Source organism: Vipera ursinii (genome assembly GCF_947247035.1).
Source record: "Vipera ursinii genome assembly, chromosome: 1".
In the NCBI taxonomy this organism is placed as follows: Eukaryota; Metazoa; Chordata; class Lepidosauria; order Squamata; family Viperidae; genus Vipera; species Vipera ursinii.
Genome location: NC_139512.1, coordinates 151,281,309 through 151,296,716, shown reverse-complemented (window position 1 = coordinate 151,296,716; position 15,408 = coordinate 151,281,309). Strand labels below are relative to the sequence as shown.

General features: G+C 40.9%; 1 protein-coding gene and 1 long non-coding RNA gene across 3 annotated transcripts in view; one reads left to right on the top strand and one right to left on the bottom strand.

The window, feature by feature from the left end:
- IFIH1 (interferon induced with helicase C domain 1) overlaps positions 1–15,408 on the top strand; it is a 52,300-nt gene that overhangs the window by 2,395 nt on the left and 34,497 nt on the right. The window contains exons 2-5 of one of the 2 annotated variants that reach the window (XM_083348518.1): positions 3,354–3,510; positions 7,101–7,262; positions 8,411–8,572; positions 14,762–14,845. In XM_083348518.1, the coding sequence (XP_083204644.1) occupies positions 3,354–3,510; positions 7,101–7,262; positions 8,411–8,572; positions 14,762–14,845 (565 nt within the window). The remainder of the gene's footprint in view (positions 1–3,353; positions 3,511–7,100; positions 7,263–8,410; positions 8,573–14,761; positions 14,846–15,408) is intronic. The other variant, XM_083348519.1, reaches the window with a different exon arrangement.
- The window catches only part of LOC310631816, a 263,229-nt gene continuing 248,644 nt past the window's right edge, over positions 824–15,408 (bottom strand). Inside the window, exon 2 of the long non-coding RNA XR_014490721.1 lies at positions 824–1,532. This is a non-coding gene — a long non-coding RNA (uncharacterized lncRNA). The remainder of the gene's footprint in view (positions 1,533–15,408) is intronic.

Genomic DNA, 15,408 nt, shown 5'->3' with positions numbered 1-15,408 from the left:
AGCATGAATAGATGCCAAAGGCGTACGGAACGCTGTTACCTTCCCACCATAGTGGTCCCTATTTTTCTACTTGCATTTTTACGTGCTTTCGAACTGCTAGGTTGGCAGAAGCTGGGACGAGTAACAGGCGCTCACTCTATTACGCCGCACTCGGGATTCGACCCGCCAAACTGCCGACCATCTGATCAACAAGCTCAGCGTCCTAACCCACTGAGCCACCGCGTCCCTGATAACAGGTTAAATAACAAAGTTAAAATTCAAAGCATTCCGTTAACCATCTATTGTAATTTACTCATAGAAAGTCTACATGGTTTCTTACTTGCTACAAATCATCCCAATCATTATCTCTAAGTCCCAGGTCAAATATCCTCCTTTGGTTCCTAATAGTGAAACCTTTCCTTATATTTTTAATTGGGAACTTTACTAACAACAGCATCTCATTTCCAAAGTTCATAGGTTTCTGTTGTAAATATATCTGCAACATCCATTGTTGAATAATTCTCCTTGACGGCACAACATTTCTCTTGAGAAGAAAGTCCAGTCCATCCTTCATCATATCCATTATCTTGGAATTTCCTGTATTCATATTCTTTTCAATCTTTTCTGGCAAACGCTTTCTTCTTCACATCTAACAGCAACAGATACTGCTTTTGGATGTCATCTTGGATTCGCAGAACCATTATTAACCTTTTTTTTTTTTCATTTTCAAATACAACCTGTTGGTTAAAGAGCATTCTTTTTTCAGTTGTCTGCCAAAATAATTTGTCTCTCTTCAAGGACAAGAGAAGCAGATAAGTAAGAGTTTCCACAGGGAAATATTTCCCCCCCCCAGAGTTAAAGAAATGGGAAATTTCCCATTAAAAATTAAGAGATTAATATCAAGTGTCCAGTGGTGAGATTCAGCCAGTTCGCACCACTTCGGCAGAGCCGGTAGCTAATTTTTTGTTGCCCAGGCCCAGAATGGACTTCTGGAAGTGGCATCCACAAACCGGTTGTTCACATATTTGAATCCCACCACTGCAAGTGTCCCTTAGAAAGGAAGGAAGGAAAGAAAGAAAGAAAGAAAGAAAGAAAGAAAGAAAGAAAGAAAGAAAGAAAGAAAGAAAGAAAGAAAGAAAGAAAGAAAGATTTATAATCCTGTGTAGATGTGGGCCTCACCACAACTTTCATACGATAATAAATATAATTTTAAATTTAATCGTAAACAATGAAAGAGAAGAAAGAAAAGAATTATAAAAGTTTAGCAAGGGATTATAACATAGGTCAATAGTCATAAATCAAGAGGTTGTAAAAAGTGGAATTCAAAAATTCAAAAAGGGCAATTAAAACCCAGGCATGCTTAAGAAAAAGGAGCAGCTGAAGGGGAAACGGTGTCAAGAGACCAGACCATTAGTAACAACCATGTTACTAACTTAACTGCAGTGATTCACTTAACTCTGGCAAGAAAGGTTGTAAAATGGGGCAAAACTCACTTAAAACTGTTTCACTTAGCAACAGAAATTTTGGGCTCAGTTGTGGTTGTAAGTTGAGGACTATCCCTTCTCTTAACCTATCCTAATTTAAAAGCTGTAAGGGCAGGCGTGTTCTTTTCTGCCAACTCAAGGCCGGGGGGGGGGGGGGGAATAGCAAATTAACAAGACTGTACTACTATTCCCTAAGGGATTGTTGATGTCTTTATAAAATGTGTATGCTGGAGCTTTATTGCTGCACCGTTACTGCTTATTACTGTATATCTGACTATGGTTCTGTTGGTGGAATATAGTCTGGATTCTCAGGAGTGAGGGGCTGCCTTCCAGAGGAATAAGAGACAGCAAAGTTTAGATAGTTTGTTTGGGAGGAAGAGAGTCCATAACCCCTGGTCCATGGACCAGTACCAGGCCACGGCTTGCCACAACCAGGTTGCACAAACAAGCAAAGTCCCATCTGTGAGATGCAGGCAGCGCACAAAACCATGCACCCTCCAGTCTGCAGAAAAACCTCTCTCCACTGGTGCCCAAAAGACTGGGGACCTCTGGTCCAGACAGCTTCTCCTTAGAAGTTCTCAGAGTATATGATGCAAGTAGTTTGCTTTAGTTGGGGCAAGATTTCTGTCTATGGGTGTGTAACCAAAAAGGAAACTGCTTAGAAGAAACTCACCATGTCTTTCCTGGTTTTTGGAGCCAGAGAGTTCTAGCTCAGCAGTTCCTGGCAGCAACAGTGAGGGAAATCAAAAAGAATCAGACTGCTGCTATGGCAAGGAGTCTGCCTTGAATATTCTCTGACTTTGCTTCTTTCTTATAGGTCACCTAGTAGAGCTTGAGTTGACAAATGCTGCTCAGAAGAGAACTGGAAATTGTTTTAAGTATAACTCTTTGAAATCACAGGGAGTAGCATATAAAGGTAGTCCTCGTTTAGCAATGGCCTTGCTTAGCAAATATCCACAGTTAACAGGGATGATGAAAAAGCAACTTTCTGATGAATCCTGGCATTTAAGACCTTTGAAGGTCTATAAAGCAAAGGTCAGGGGAAGCAAGATCATAAGCATGGTCACAATTAGCGACCACTTAATGACCAAGTTGCCAGTCCCAAGTATGGCTAAACAAGTGACCATTAGTAACCATTCAAAGTGAGAGTGGTGCTGATAGTAGTGACTTATGACTATTGCAGCATCCTCACGGTCATGTGATCAAAATTTGGGCACTTGCCAACCAGCACATAATTACAGCAATGGCAGCATCCCAGGTTCACATGATTGCCATTTACAATCTTCCCAAACAGCTTCCAACAAGAAAAGTTAATGGGGAAGCAGGATTCGTTAACAATCACGTGATTCACTTAATAACCCCATGATTCACTTGACGATGTGGCAAAATGGTTGTCAAATCAGGCACAACTCTAATGTCCACCTCTCTTAGTGACAGACATTGTGTCATGGTTCCGATAGACAAGACCAAATAAATCAGAACTCCAAGGCTTGAGATTTCTTCAAAGAACATGTTTATTGGTTACATAGTATTGGCATGGTCAAAAGTGAAACCAAGTCTGAAGTTCCTTTCAGAAAGCAACAATATTACACAGTTGAACTTCCCACCCCACAGCTGTGCAATCAGCTACATTCCCCAATAGAAAAGTTTTGTGGGACTTCTAACCTGTCCCACAGGACAGTAAAATGTTTTGACTAGTAGAAATCCTCTCCACCCCCACCCCCACCCCCCATCCTGTGGCAACTTAGAATGAAGGAAATGGCTGCAGCCAGGTTCGCTGTAGAATTGACATGTTGTGGTTTTAAATCGCAGACTGCAAAAAAATATTAATACGCATTGTGAAGCGTCTTACCAAAATGTTTCTTTTGCCTCTTTATTTTTCCTAAACAGGTAATTGTTGAAAACAAAATGCAGGGGAATAAAGCAGCAGTGAGAGAAATGCTCTATAGGATAATACAGAAGAAAGAATGGCTCTCACCCTTTCTAGAAGCCCTGCGTGAAGCTGGTCATGCAAACATGGCTGCTTACATAAGCGGGCACCCAAATGGTAATAATATAATTTCATTTGGCGTATGTTCATGTTTTGATAAATGTTTGAGTGCTGATGGTGTGCTTATGTCCAAAGGAAATAATTTTGCACGGCCTACGTAAACCTAGAAGCATAACTGTACGTTTCAAATATGATTGGCTTACATTTTTAACAGGAAAATAATTGAGCAGTCTTATCGCCCTTGTTATTTGTGTTAACATTAGAGATATTATTGGTTAAGATTCGGAATTCGGAAAAAATTAAGGGGATACAAGTCGGAGATCAGGACTATAGATTGAGAGCATTTGCAGATGATCTGGTTGTTACAGTGACCCAGCCAGAGAACTCTGTTGTGGACCTGATGGAGATAATAACACAATATGGGAAGGTTTCTGGATTTAAAGTAAACATACAGAAAACTAAAATTTTGGCTAGAAATATGACAGTTTCACAGAAGGCTCTCTTAGAAGGATTAACTGGATTTGAGATTGTTAAAAGGGTTAAATATTTGGGGGTGACTTTGTCGCCCTCTAATACAAAGCTATATAAAAATAATTATGAAAAACTATGGGGGAAAATTCAAAAAGAATTGGAGAGTTGGGAAAAATTGCAATTGTCTTTGTTGGGACGGATTGCAGCAGTGAAAATGAATGTCCTGCCCAAATTTTTATTCTTATTTCAAATGATACCGATTCTTAAGAAAGATTCTAATTTGGAGGAATGGCAGCGTGGTATCAATAAATTTGTCTGGGCAGGGAAAAAGCCACGAGTTAAACTTAAGATTATGCAGGATACTCGTGAGAGAGGTGGCCTTAAATTGCCTAATCTTAAATTATATTATGAAGCTGCTGCATTAGTAGGAATAAGCGATTGGATTAATTTGACGCAACCGAGGTTATTAAATCTTGAGGGCCATGATTTGTTGTTTGGCTGGCATGCATATTTGTTGTATGATAAGAAGGTAGATTCCGTGTTTAGGATGCATATTTTAAGACAGGCATTGCTAAGAGTTTGGAAGAAGTACAGATACAAGTTAAGCAGCAAGATACCATTGTGGGCAATTCCAAAACACGCAATAGAAAATATACATGCTGGTTTCAAACACGATGAGACTACTTACAAGGAAATTTTAAGTTTGGAAAGGAATGTTTGGTGCCTGAAATCATATAATTTCTTGCGAGAAGAGAAGGTTGTTCAAACTTGGTTTCAATATATTCAGTTACGGGCCAGGTGGAAAGAAGACCAGAAAAATGGATTTGTAATGACTGATGAAAACTTGATAAAGCAAATTAGAAATCAGGGACCAGCACATATTAAACGGATATATCTTGCATTGATAGAGATCGATTCAGAAACAGAGCTGGTTAAGGATTGCATGATAAAATGGGCCCAAAACATTCAGGAAGTTATTACAATGGATACCTGGGAAAAGATTTGGGTGAGGAATGTAAAATTTACACAAGCTCAAAATTTAAGAGAAAATTTTTACAAAATGTTTTATAGATGGCATTTAGACCCTAAAAAGCTTGCAAGTATGTATCCGAATTATCAGCCTAAATGTTGGAGGTGCGGTGATGAAGATGCAACATATTTTCACATATGGTGGACTTGTAAAAAGGTTAAGGCTTTTTGGATAAAAGTCTGGTGGAATATGCAGAAGGTTTTTAAACGGAGGATAAAGTTTTGCCCACAATTTTTTTTGTTGGGAATAATTGTTGACGCTACAGTTGTGGACTCCAAGCTGATGCTGAACTTAGTTACGGCAGCAAGACTTTTGATAGGTCAATATTGGAAGAAAGAGGAACTGCCGACTATACAAGAGTGGATTTTAAAGGTTTCCGACCTGGCAGAGATGGTGAAGATTTCGGCCTATTTGAAAGATCATTCGCAAGAACATTATATTATGGAATGGAGAAAATGGATTGAGTTTATCCAGAACAAGTATAGGGTTAAGAAGTTTTATGTAGCATTCGAATAAGTCTTCCTTCGCTTTGTTTTTTCTTTTTTCTATTTTAGTTTCTTATATATATTTAATATTGCTAAGGCTTGTTTTATCCTATACAAGCTAGAGAGTAATGGATTTTAGAACTTGTAATTGTTAGTATATGGTTGTTTATGATTGCTTTTTTATATATATATATACCTTGTATTTAGCTCTGGGAAGTCGGGGGGGGGGGGAGGGGGCGAGGGGGGGGAGGGAGGGGGGCGAGGAGGGAGGGGGGGAGGTAGGGGGGAGGTAGCGGGGGAGGAGGGTGGGGGAAGGGGGGGGTTTAAAGGAAAACTGTATTGTAAAACTTTTCAATAAAAAAATAATAATAATTGAGCAGTCTTGAATCAAAATAAACTGAATCACTTCTGACCTAGGCTTACGGATAGTCTTCAACTTACAGCCATTTGTTTAGTGGCCATTTGAAGTTCCAACAGGCCTGAAAGCAGTGATTTATGACTTGTGCTCACACTTGCGTTCCCATGGTCACCTGATGAAAATTTGGGCGCTTGGCAACCAAGTATGTATTTTATGATGGTTTGCGGCATCCCAGTGTGACATGATCATTTGACCTTCCCAGCCAGTTTCCAACAGGTACACTCTGTGAGGAGAGCTGGCTTTGCCTAATGACCACATGATTTATTTTAACGACCATATGAGTCAATTAATGATTGTAGCAGAAGAGGTTGTGAAGTTGGGCATGGCTTGCTTAATGATGGCCTTGCTTAGCAACAGGAGTTCTGATCCCAATTATGATGGTAAGTTAAGGGCTAAAGGTAAAATGCATGCTAGTTGTTTCCGACTCTAGGGGCCGGTACTCATCTCCGTTTCAAAGCCAAAGAGCCAGCACTTGTCCGAGGATGTCTCCGTGGTCATGTGGCCGGCATGACTAGACGCCAAAGGTGCACGGAACGCTGTTACCTTCCCACCGTAGTGGTCCCTATTTTTCTACTTGCATTTTTACGTGCTTTCGAACTGCTAGGTTGGCAGAAGCTGGGACGAGTAACAGGTGCTCACTCTGTTACGCGGCACTCGGGATTCAACCCGCCAAACTGCCGATCTTCTGATCGACAAGCTCAGCGTCCTAACCCACTGAGCCACCGCGTCCCTTAAGTTAGGGGCTACCTGTATTTTTATATATTGGTAGAGTCTGATGATATTGTGTTGGAGATTATTACTTACTTTCTTTGTTTCTACATTTACTTAGGAATAAGGTACACTAAAACATTGAAAGTTGTTTGTAGATCTATTCTTTATTGGCTACAGGCTTATTTCAGTGGGACTTAATTTCTCTGAGTTGTCATGGTCCATGGTCTGATTTCTGTTTTTCTCCTCATCTTTAAAGCTACACTTTAAAGCTTCAAGCCTTCTGAAAATTCTCTACTTTCAAAAAATTGATTCTTGCTCCTGTGCTTTGCATATATGAATAAGGACAGCCAGTGACAGATGGACATATTCTGATCATAGAATTTCCAAGATTTCTTTCAGTTTAGCCCTGAGTACATCCCAAATTGCATATTGGAAACTGAAGTCCATCTTTTTTTATAGGTCATTAATTGAGCAGTTATTTAAATGAATAAGCTTCAGTTATGGGTTGCAACTTTTTATTTTGGTTGAACAGAACAAGGCGTAAATGGAGCCTGTGATTCATCAAATGAAATGTATGAGGCACCAAGTTCTGAAGCTGTGGAGGATCTGCAGCCAAGAATTGAATTACAAGAAACTCCAGAGGATGAGAAGAATGCATCAGAAAAATCATTTGAAGATCTCCTTGCAATTTCAGGTGATTTGTCATCTACCTGTGTTTTTATCCATAGTTTGTATAACTGATGGTTTGCGGCATCCCAGTGTGACATGATCATTTGACCTTCCCAGCCAGTTTCCAACAGGTACAATCTGTGAGGAGAGCTGGCTTTGCCAATGACCACATGATTTATTTTAACGACCATATGAGTCAATTAATGATTGTAGCAGAAGAGGTTGTGAAGTTGGGCATGGCTTGCTTAATGATCGTCTTGCTTAGCAACAGGAGTTCTGATCCCAATTATGATGGTAAGTTAAGGGCTAAAGGTAAAGGTTCCCCCGGCACATGCGTGCTAGTCGTTTCCGACTCTAGGGGCCGGTGCTCATCTCCGTTTCAAAGCCAAAGAGCCAGCACTTGTCCAAGGACGTCTCTGTGGTCATGTGGCCGGCATGACTAGACGCCAAAGGTGCACGGAACGCTGTTACCTTCCCACCGTAGTGGTCCCTATTTTTCTACTTGCATTTTTACGTGCTTTCGAACTGCTAGGTTGGCAGAAGCTGGGACGAGTAACAGGTGCTCACTCTGTTACGCGGCACTCGGGATTCGACCTGCCAAACTGCCGATCTTCTGATCGACAAGCTCAGCGTCCTAACCCACTGAGCCACCGTGTCCCTTAAGTTAGGGGCTACCTGTATTTTTATATATTGTTAGATTCTGATGATATTGTGTTGGAGATTATTACTTACTTTCTTTGTTTCTACATTTACTTAGGAATAAGGTACACTAAAAACATTGAAAGTTGTTAGTAGATCTATTTTTTATTGGCTACAGGCTTATTTCAGTGGGACTTAATTTCTCTGAGTTGTCATGGTCCATGGTCTGATTTCTGTTTTTCTCCTCATCTTTAAAGCTACACTTTAAAGCTTCAAGCCTTCTGAAAATTCTCTACTTTCAAAAAATTGATTCTTGCTCCTGTGCTTTGCATATATGAATAAGGACAGCCAGTGACAGATGGACATATTCTGATCATAGAATTTCCAAGATTTCTTTCAGTTTAGCCCTGAGTACATCCCAAATTGCATATTGGAAACTGAAGTCCATCTTTTTTTTGTAGGTCATTAATTGAGCGGTTATTTAAATGAATAAGCTTCAGTTATGGGTTGCAACTTTTTATTTTGGTTGAACAGAACAAGGCGTAAATGGAGCCTGTGATTCATCAAATGAAATGTATGAGGCACCAAGTTCTGAAGCTGTGGAGAATCTGCAGCCAAGAATTGAATTACAAGAAACTCCAGAGGATGAGAAGAATGCATCAGAAAAATCATTTGAAGATCTCCTTGCAATTTCAGGTGATTTGTCATCTACCTGTGTTTTTATCCATAGTTTGTATAACTGATCAGTAATATTGTAAGTGTGGATGCTATTACATATATGATACACTAGAGGGCATTCAGGGTTCTCCAAGAATTTTTAATTAAAGGAGCCCAAAAACTGTTTTCCTCCAATTCAACATTTTGGGAGGAAAGCGTGCACAATATTAGGTAAAATCACTTCATGGTGTTTTCTGTCTGAAAAGTTTGCTGTCCTCTGATATAATCAGTTTAACTAAATCTGTGCCAAATCTTCCTCATATGAAAGACATTGGGTCCCAAACTTTTCAGGAAGTAATGATGTGCACCATGAAAGCACTAAGACTAGTTTTGTGTTCTTCCTCTACTCTCTGAGAGTAAAAAGAACGGGTCCTTCTTTGTCCCCCAAAGCAGCTACAACCATCTTTCATATGCCTGCCTTCCAAAACCTCATGAGAAGTCTGCACACATTTTAGACAAAGCCATGTGCAATTTGCACAAGGGGTAGGACAGTGAAGAAAAATAGAATAGAGCTGGAAGGGACCATGGAGGTCTTCTAGTCCAGCCCCCTGCTCAAGCAGGAGAACCTATACCATCTCAGACAAGTGACTGTCCAATCTCTTCTTTTTTTTTTTTTATTGAAAAGTTTTAAAATACAATTTTCCTTTGAAAAACCCCCCTTCCCCCTCCCTCCTCCCCTCCCTACCTCCCCCCTATCTCCCCCCCTCCCCCTCTCCCTCCTCCCTCCCCTGCCCCCCCCTCTACTTCCCCTCCTCCCCCCCTCCCCCCCGACTTCCCAGAGCAAAATACAAGGTATATATCTAAAAAGCAATCATAAACAATCATATACTAACAATTATAAACTCTAAAATCCATCACTCTCTAGCTTATATAGAGTAAGCCAATCCTTAACAATACTAAATATATATGAACTAAAATAAAAGAAAACTAACATCATTCCCATCTATGTTCTTCCACAATTCACTATTACCTAGACATATTCTCACTTACACACCACAAGCTCCTATCCCTATTAACCTCTCTAGCCAAAATAGGCTATAATAGATAATTCTTACACAAATTAACCCGCATTAACCCACAAAACTTTCTTCCTCTTCCTCTATAGTTAATTATCCATTAATTCCAAATTGAAAATTCTGTTACCATACATAACGTCCCAAGACTCTTAAAAACCCAACTACCACTTGACTATAAGTATATTGTGGAAGTTCCATAGATTTCTACTGGTCTTATTTTTTAGTCTTTTTTGAGCGTTTTAAGGCAGCACGCGTCACCCTCTGTTCTCTAAGATCATCCAAAAGAGTTGCAGCTTGATCTCCTCCTGTACCCTTCTCGTCCATCTGTCCATCTTCATCCTCTTGACATTCTCCTTCTCCAGATCCCTCTACAGCTTCCAGAAGTGTTGATGGGGTTGCTTTTAAAACATTGTTGTAAAAATCATACGCTTGCTTCACAGTACCCAAACAGTACCTTTTGCCATCATACATGAAGCTCAGCCCAGCTGGGATCTCCCATCTGAACCTTATATCTCTTTGCTTGAGCTCTTGCACAAGAAATATAAAGTCCTTCCTTCTCTTTAAAATCTTTGGAGGAATTTCTTTTAGAACCAAAACTTCTTGACCAGCAATCACAACTTTAGTATCATAGGCAGCTTGTATAACTTCATCTCTAATTTCCCTTTTTACAAAATAGACCACCACATCTCTAGGCAACTTTCTCTGCTTAGCAATCCACGAATTCACACGAAACACTTTGTCCATACCTTGTTTTATTTCAGATGCTGGATGGTTCAATACCCCCTCAAGAGCCTCAGAAACCAGCTGCTTTAAATCTTCCTTAATATTCTCTTTTAGGCCTCTAATTCTAACAGCAAACTGCATCTGGTAAAATTGAGCCAAACTCTGTTCGTTATCCATTTTGTCTTTTAAATCTTCAATTTCCAATACTTTTGCTTCTAATATAGCATTCTTTTGAGTCAAATCTTCCACTTGATCATCCAGCACCTCCACACATTTAGCTACTTTATGCACTGAGGACAAAATGTTTACCTTCATCTCTCTAAGTTTCTGTTCCATCCTTTCTTCCATTCTCTGCTCCAATTTCTCCAATTTCTCCTCCATCTGTGCAAATTTAACACCCATTGACTCCAAAATTAACTGGGTATGTTTTTCAAGATCCTTCGATGTCAATACATCAGGAGAATGCAACGCCTGCAGTAATGATTGTTGTTGCACCGGAGAATTTCCAGCACTCCGAAAAGTTCTAGGGGGAGGTTTAGCCGCCATCTTTTACTTACAATTGTGACGCACTTTCACTTTAAGTTTTAAGCAAAGTTCATCAAGCTTGAGAGTAAGATAAAATAATCCTCTTCATCTCTTTATCTTTCCTTCTTGTACTGCTCTGCCTGCTCTTTTCCTTTCATAGTCTCTCCTTCAAGCAGGGATGGTCGCAGACGCCTGGCTCTGCTCCATGAAATCCGGAGCAGAGACGCTGGCCAGCTGGGAGCAGCCCAGGCTACGGGGGAGTTCAATCCTTCAGCCGCCCAAGCTCCAAGCTCAGGCGGCCCCGGAGAACTCTACCCCTACCTGGGGGCTCACCCCCTCCTCTTCTCCCGAGGAGGGGGCTTCAAATTCGCCCGAACAGCTGATCGGCGCTGTTTCGGGCGAAAAAACAACAGCTGAGCCGCGGGCAGCCCGGGAAGGCTGTCTCTGTCGCCGCGGAGCCACCGGAAGTCCTGTCCAATCTCTTCTTAAAAACCTCCAGTGATGGAGCGCCCACAATTTCTGAGGGCAAGCTGTTCCACTGGTTAATTGTCCACACGGTTAGGAACTTTCTCCTTAATTCCAGGTTGCTTCTCAGGAAGAAGATTGGCACAGCCAGCAGCTCATGAAGGGCCCGTCTGGGGACACCTAGTCAGCAATAGCAGAAAAAAGACAGTGAAAATCATCTGTGGGTTGAAAGGCCAGCAGAGCCAGCAAGGGCAGGACAGCCAAAGGGGCATAGATTGGTGGGGGAAATTGAGGCACCCTGGAATCATAAGTGTGGGAGGATGCCAAGCACCCAAATTTTGATCCCAAATTTTGATTTTGACTACTGAGGCATTGCAAGAGCTGTAACTTTGGGGACCAGTCATAAGGCCCTTTGTTCAGCAGCGCCGCACTTGAGTCACTAAACGAATGGCTGTAAGTCAAGGACTACCTGTATCTATTTTGTTTCATTCATATTCCTCTTTCCTTCTAATTCACAATGTTCTATATGCCATGCCAGTCAACAAGTGGGTTCAGCAGTACTGACTTTTGCCACTCACCATCTTCAATCGATGCTTTCACACAAAACTTTTTAGCAAGATAGAAAGTATTGGTTACCGACATTAGTCATATTCTGCTAATGATGAGGGCAAAATACTGGTTGGTTTTGTCATGTTTTTGTCTCAACCAATAACTTGCTTTACCCCAAGAGTGCTCATAATATTCTAGGAAAGCTCGGACCTCTGATTTAAGACAGCGTATTGTTACCAGCTAGAAAGTACATACATTTTACGGGCACACTCAGATTTCTGGGGATACTATTCAGCTTCCTAGCCTAACTATGGCTAACTGTAGCCTAGTGGTGAACCAGCATGGCCCAGTGGTTAGAGTGCAGTATTGTAGGCTAATTCTGCAGACTGCCAGCAGTTTGGTCCCGACCAGCTCAAGCTTGACTCGGCCTTCCATCCTTCCAAGGTCAATAAAATGAGGAACCAGATTGTTGGGGGCAATATGCTGACTCTGTAAACCACTTAGAGAGGACCGTAAAGCACTGTGAAGCAGAATATAAGTCTTAAGTGTTATTGCTAGTGCTGTTTGCTAACCAGCCATCCTGGGTTTTAATCCAAGTAGTCTCTCATCCAAGTACTAAGTAGGTCCAACCCTGCTTAAGTTTGCCCCCTTCAACCAAGGTTAGCTAGGTGCTTCCAACTACCCTACTTGGGTTACAATAACTTACATGCATGCAGTTTGCATTTTATTTAAAAATCAAAAAAATAGGGTTGCACTCTCCATACCTCCCCCCTACTCCAGCTATTTATAAAGAGTGTTATATTAGGATCCAGTTCTGGTTGTGGTGTGCTACTTGCACTGTGAAAATATTGGTATAGGGAAGGAAGCAGTGGCATCAGTTCCCAGGAAATTGCACTACACCGGCCAGAATGCTTATCAGCCTAGCTTGATATTATCTGCCCTGATTACAAATAGCTTTCAAAATCTGTGTCTCTCTTGCTATGTCACAATCACGAAAAGGACAAAAAGTGTTTTGGGGAGAAGGAGGATACATAGCTAGAAAAAGCATATGCATTGCGGGCTACATGTAGGAAATTTTATTTTATTTTTTTCTCTTTTCCAAAAAAAAAGTTGTTTCCCCTCCATTTCCCTCATCAGTTCCTCAACAGTTACAAAGAAAGTGCGTTTCATAATTAATCATTGTCTAATTTTCACCCTGTTAGAATTAATTGGTGTGAACTTTCTCTGTCCAGAGCATCTCCTAGCACCTCCATTGCTGAAGGAGAAGACATAACTTTGCTTTCCTCCCCGCCCTCACCCCCATTGGAAACATAGTCATGAGTCATTCCTGTTGTGATTCAGTTACATTTGTCTGTCCAAGAAATGTATATAAATGGATTCTGAGCTTGTTTAAATAAGAAAGAGAAGGTGCTCTGTTCTTAATTTAAATATGTTGTTCTCATCTCCAACTGCACAATCAGTCCTTTTAAGTTTTCTAAAATAAGTAAGGGATTATATAAGTACTTAATCTTATAAATAAGAGATTGAATTATTGTTTCCAGCCCAGTATTTTGCTGGTATTGACATTGTTCGAAATCAGGGGTGTCAAACTGCCAGCCCATGGGCCAGATGCGTCATGCCAAAACCGTGCCCACCCCAGCTCCGGCAATGGGGAAAAAGTTGCGATACGTCATGTGACATTGCGAGTTTGACACCCCTGTTCTAAAAGAGTCCTTTTTTATTTTATTTTTTCCCTCTCATATCTTCTCCTGTTGGAAGGGAAGAATGAATTTCATCCTTATCAGGCCATTGGCTGAGGTTGAATTTTGCAAAGTAGGGCCCTGGTTTTTACCCCAATTTTATACTTTTGCCTAATCAGGTTAGAGTGCCAAGGATCCTCTCAGTTCGAACATTATTCATCTTCAAATACCTTTGGAATCAGTAGGTGGCACTCTATTCATCTTTGTTAGGAAGATCTGCTCCGTCTGCTGCATAATCTGTTTTTTAGCCACAATAAATCCCATTGCATCTCTGTGTTAAATGTGGGTTAGATAAAACAAATTTAACATTATGGTCTCAAGGAAGGGGCTTCTTTGCACTGCCTAATTATGACTTACCCAATATAAATCAGAAACAGCCAGTTTGGTCTGGTGATTAAGGCACGAGGCTATAAATCAGGAGACTGTGAGTGGTAGTCCTACTTTAGGTCACAAAACCAGCTGGGTTGCCTTGGACAAGTGTTTCTCTTTTAGCTCTAGAAAAGAGAAGGTAAGGACAAAACAATTCTGAAATACACAGAGAGAGAAAGGGAGGGAGTTGGATATGGGTGGCGCAATGGTTAGAACGCAGTATTGCAGGCAAACTCTGTCCACAGCCAGGAGTTCGATCCTAACTGGATCAAGGTTGATTCAGCCTTCCATTCTTCTGAGGTCGGGATTGTTGGGGGCAATATGCAATAGGCTCACTCTGCTTAGACCGGCTGTAAAGCGCTATGGAGCGGTATATAAGTCCAAGTGCTACTGCTAGTTCTGTATTGATATGCATATGGAAATAGGCACATATAAATATACCTGTTTAAGACTTTGATTCCTCATGTTCGATTCCTCATGAGAGATTCATAGGCTTGAATATGATTCACGTTTGTCTCCCAGTGTCCGAACTAGTGATATTCACACGGAAAACACAAACAGGAAAAAAAAAGGCTTTCAACATTCTTAAGTTTTCAGATGTGCTTTAAGCATTTCATAGCAGCTTCTAGCTCTCTCTTATACTAACAGAAAAATCTACTTATTTAAAGAGAATTAAGATTAAGGAAAGGGGCTACGTTGAACAGCAAAGCATGTTCAAGGGAGGCAGAAAATAACCGTGCATCGTGACATTTACTCTTGCGCTTGTATATTCAACCTGCCAGAACCTGATGTCAGTTTGCAAGAAACAAATGCCTGTGATGTGGATGCAAACTTCGGACAGATGAACCTTTACACTGATGATTCAGGTAGGACATTTTTCCCTTGTACTCTGGTAAGCATGAAATGAAATTAGAAGCATATGTATGCTTAGTCAACTCTTTGTTGTGATAGAAGCTTCGTATACATGGCCATGTGGCACAGCATCCCAGGGGGCTGCTGTGTTCTTTCATTTATCTTACTGCTTCCTTTGCCTACAATGGAAGAGCAAAATAAAATAGTTGCACAAAGTGTGTAAATTGTCCGAACCGAACCGACTCCGTATGTAACTCAGAGTCCCTCTCTGCCAAACTGTTTGCTTCAATTCTCCCACAATCCAAGTTGGTTATGCTATATGGTTTTTAACAGCCTGTAACTTTTCTCACTGACCACTTTGCCTCGCTGAGTTTAGGTGCAAGCTTGCTGGATGATCCACTCACCGTGTTCCCCACAAGGACATGCATTCCTATATATGGTGCAGATGTACCATTCCGATCATGTTCCGTGTGAACCTGCTCACAGAAATAGGAAATTTAAGGTTAGGTAAAGGTAAAGGTTCCCCCGCACATGTGTGCTAGTCGTTTCCAACTCTAGGAGCCGGTGTTCATCTCCG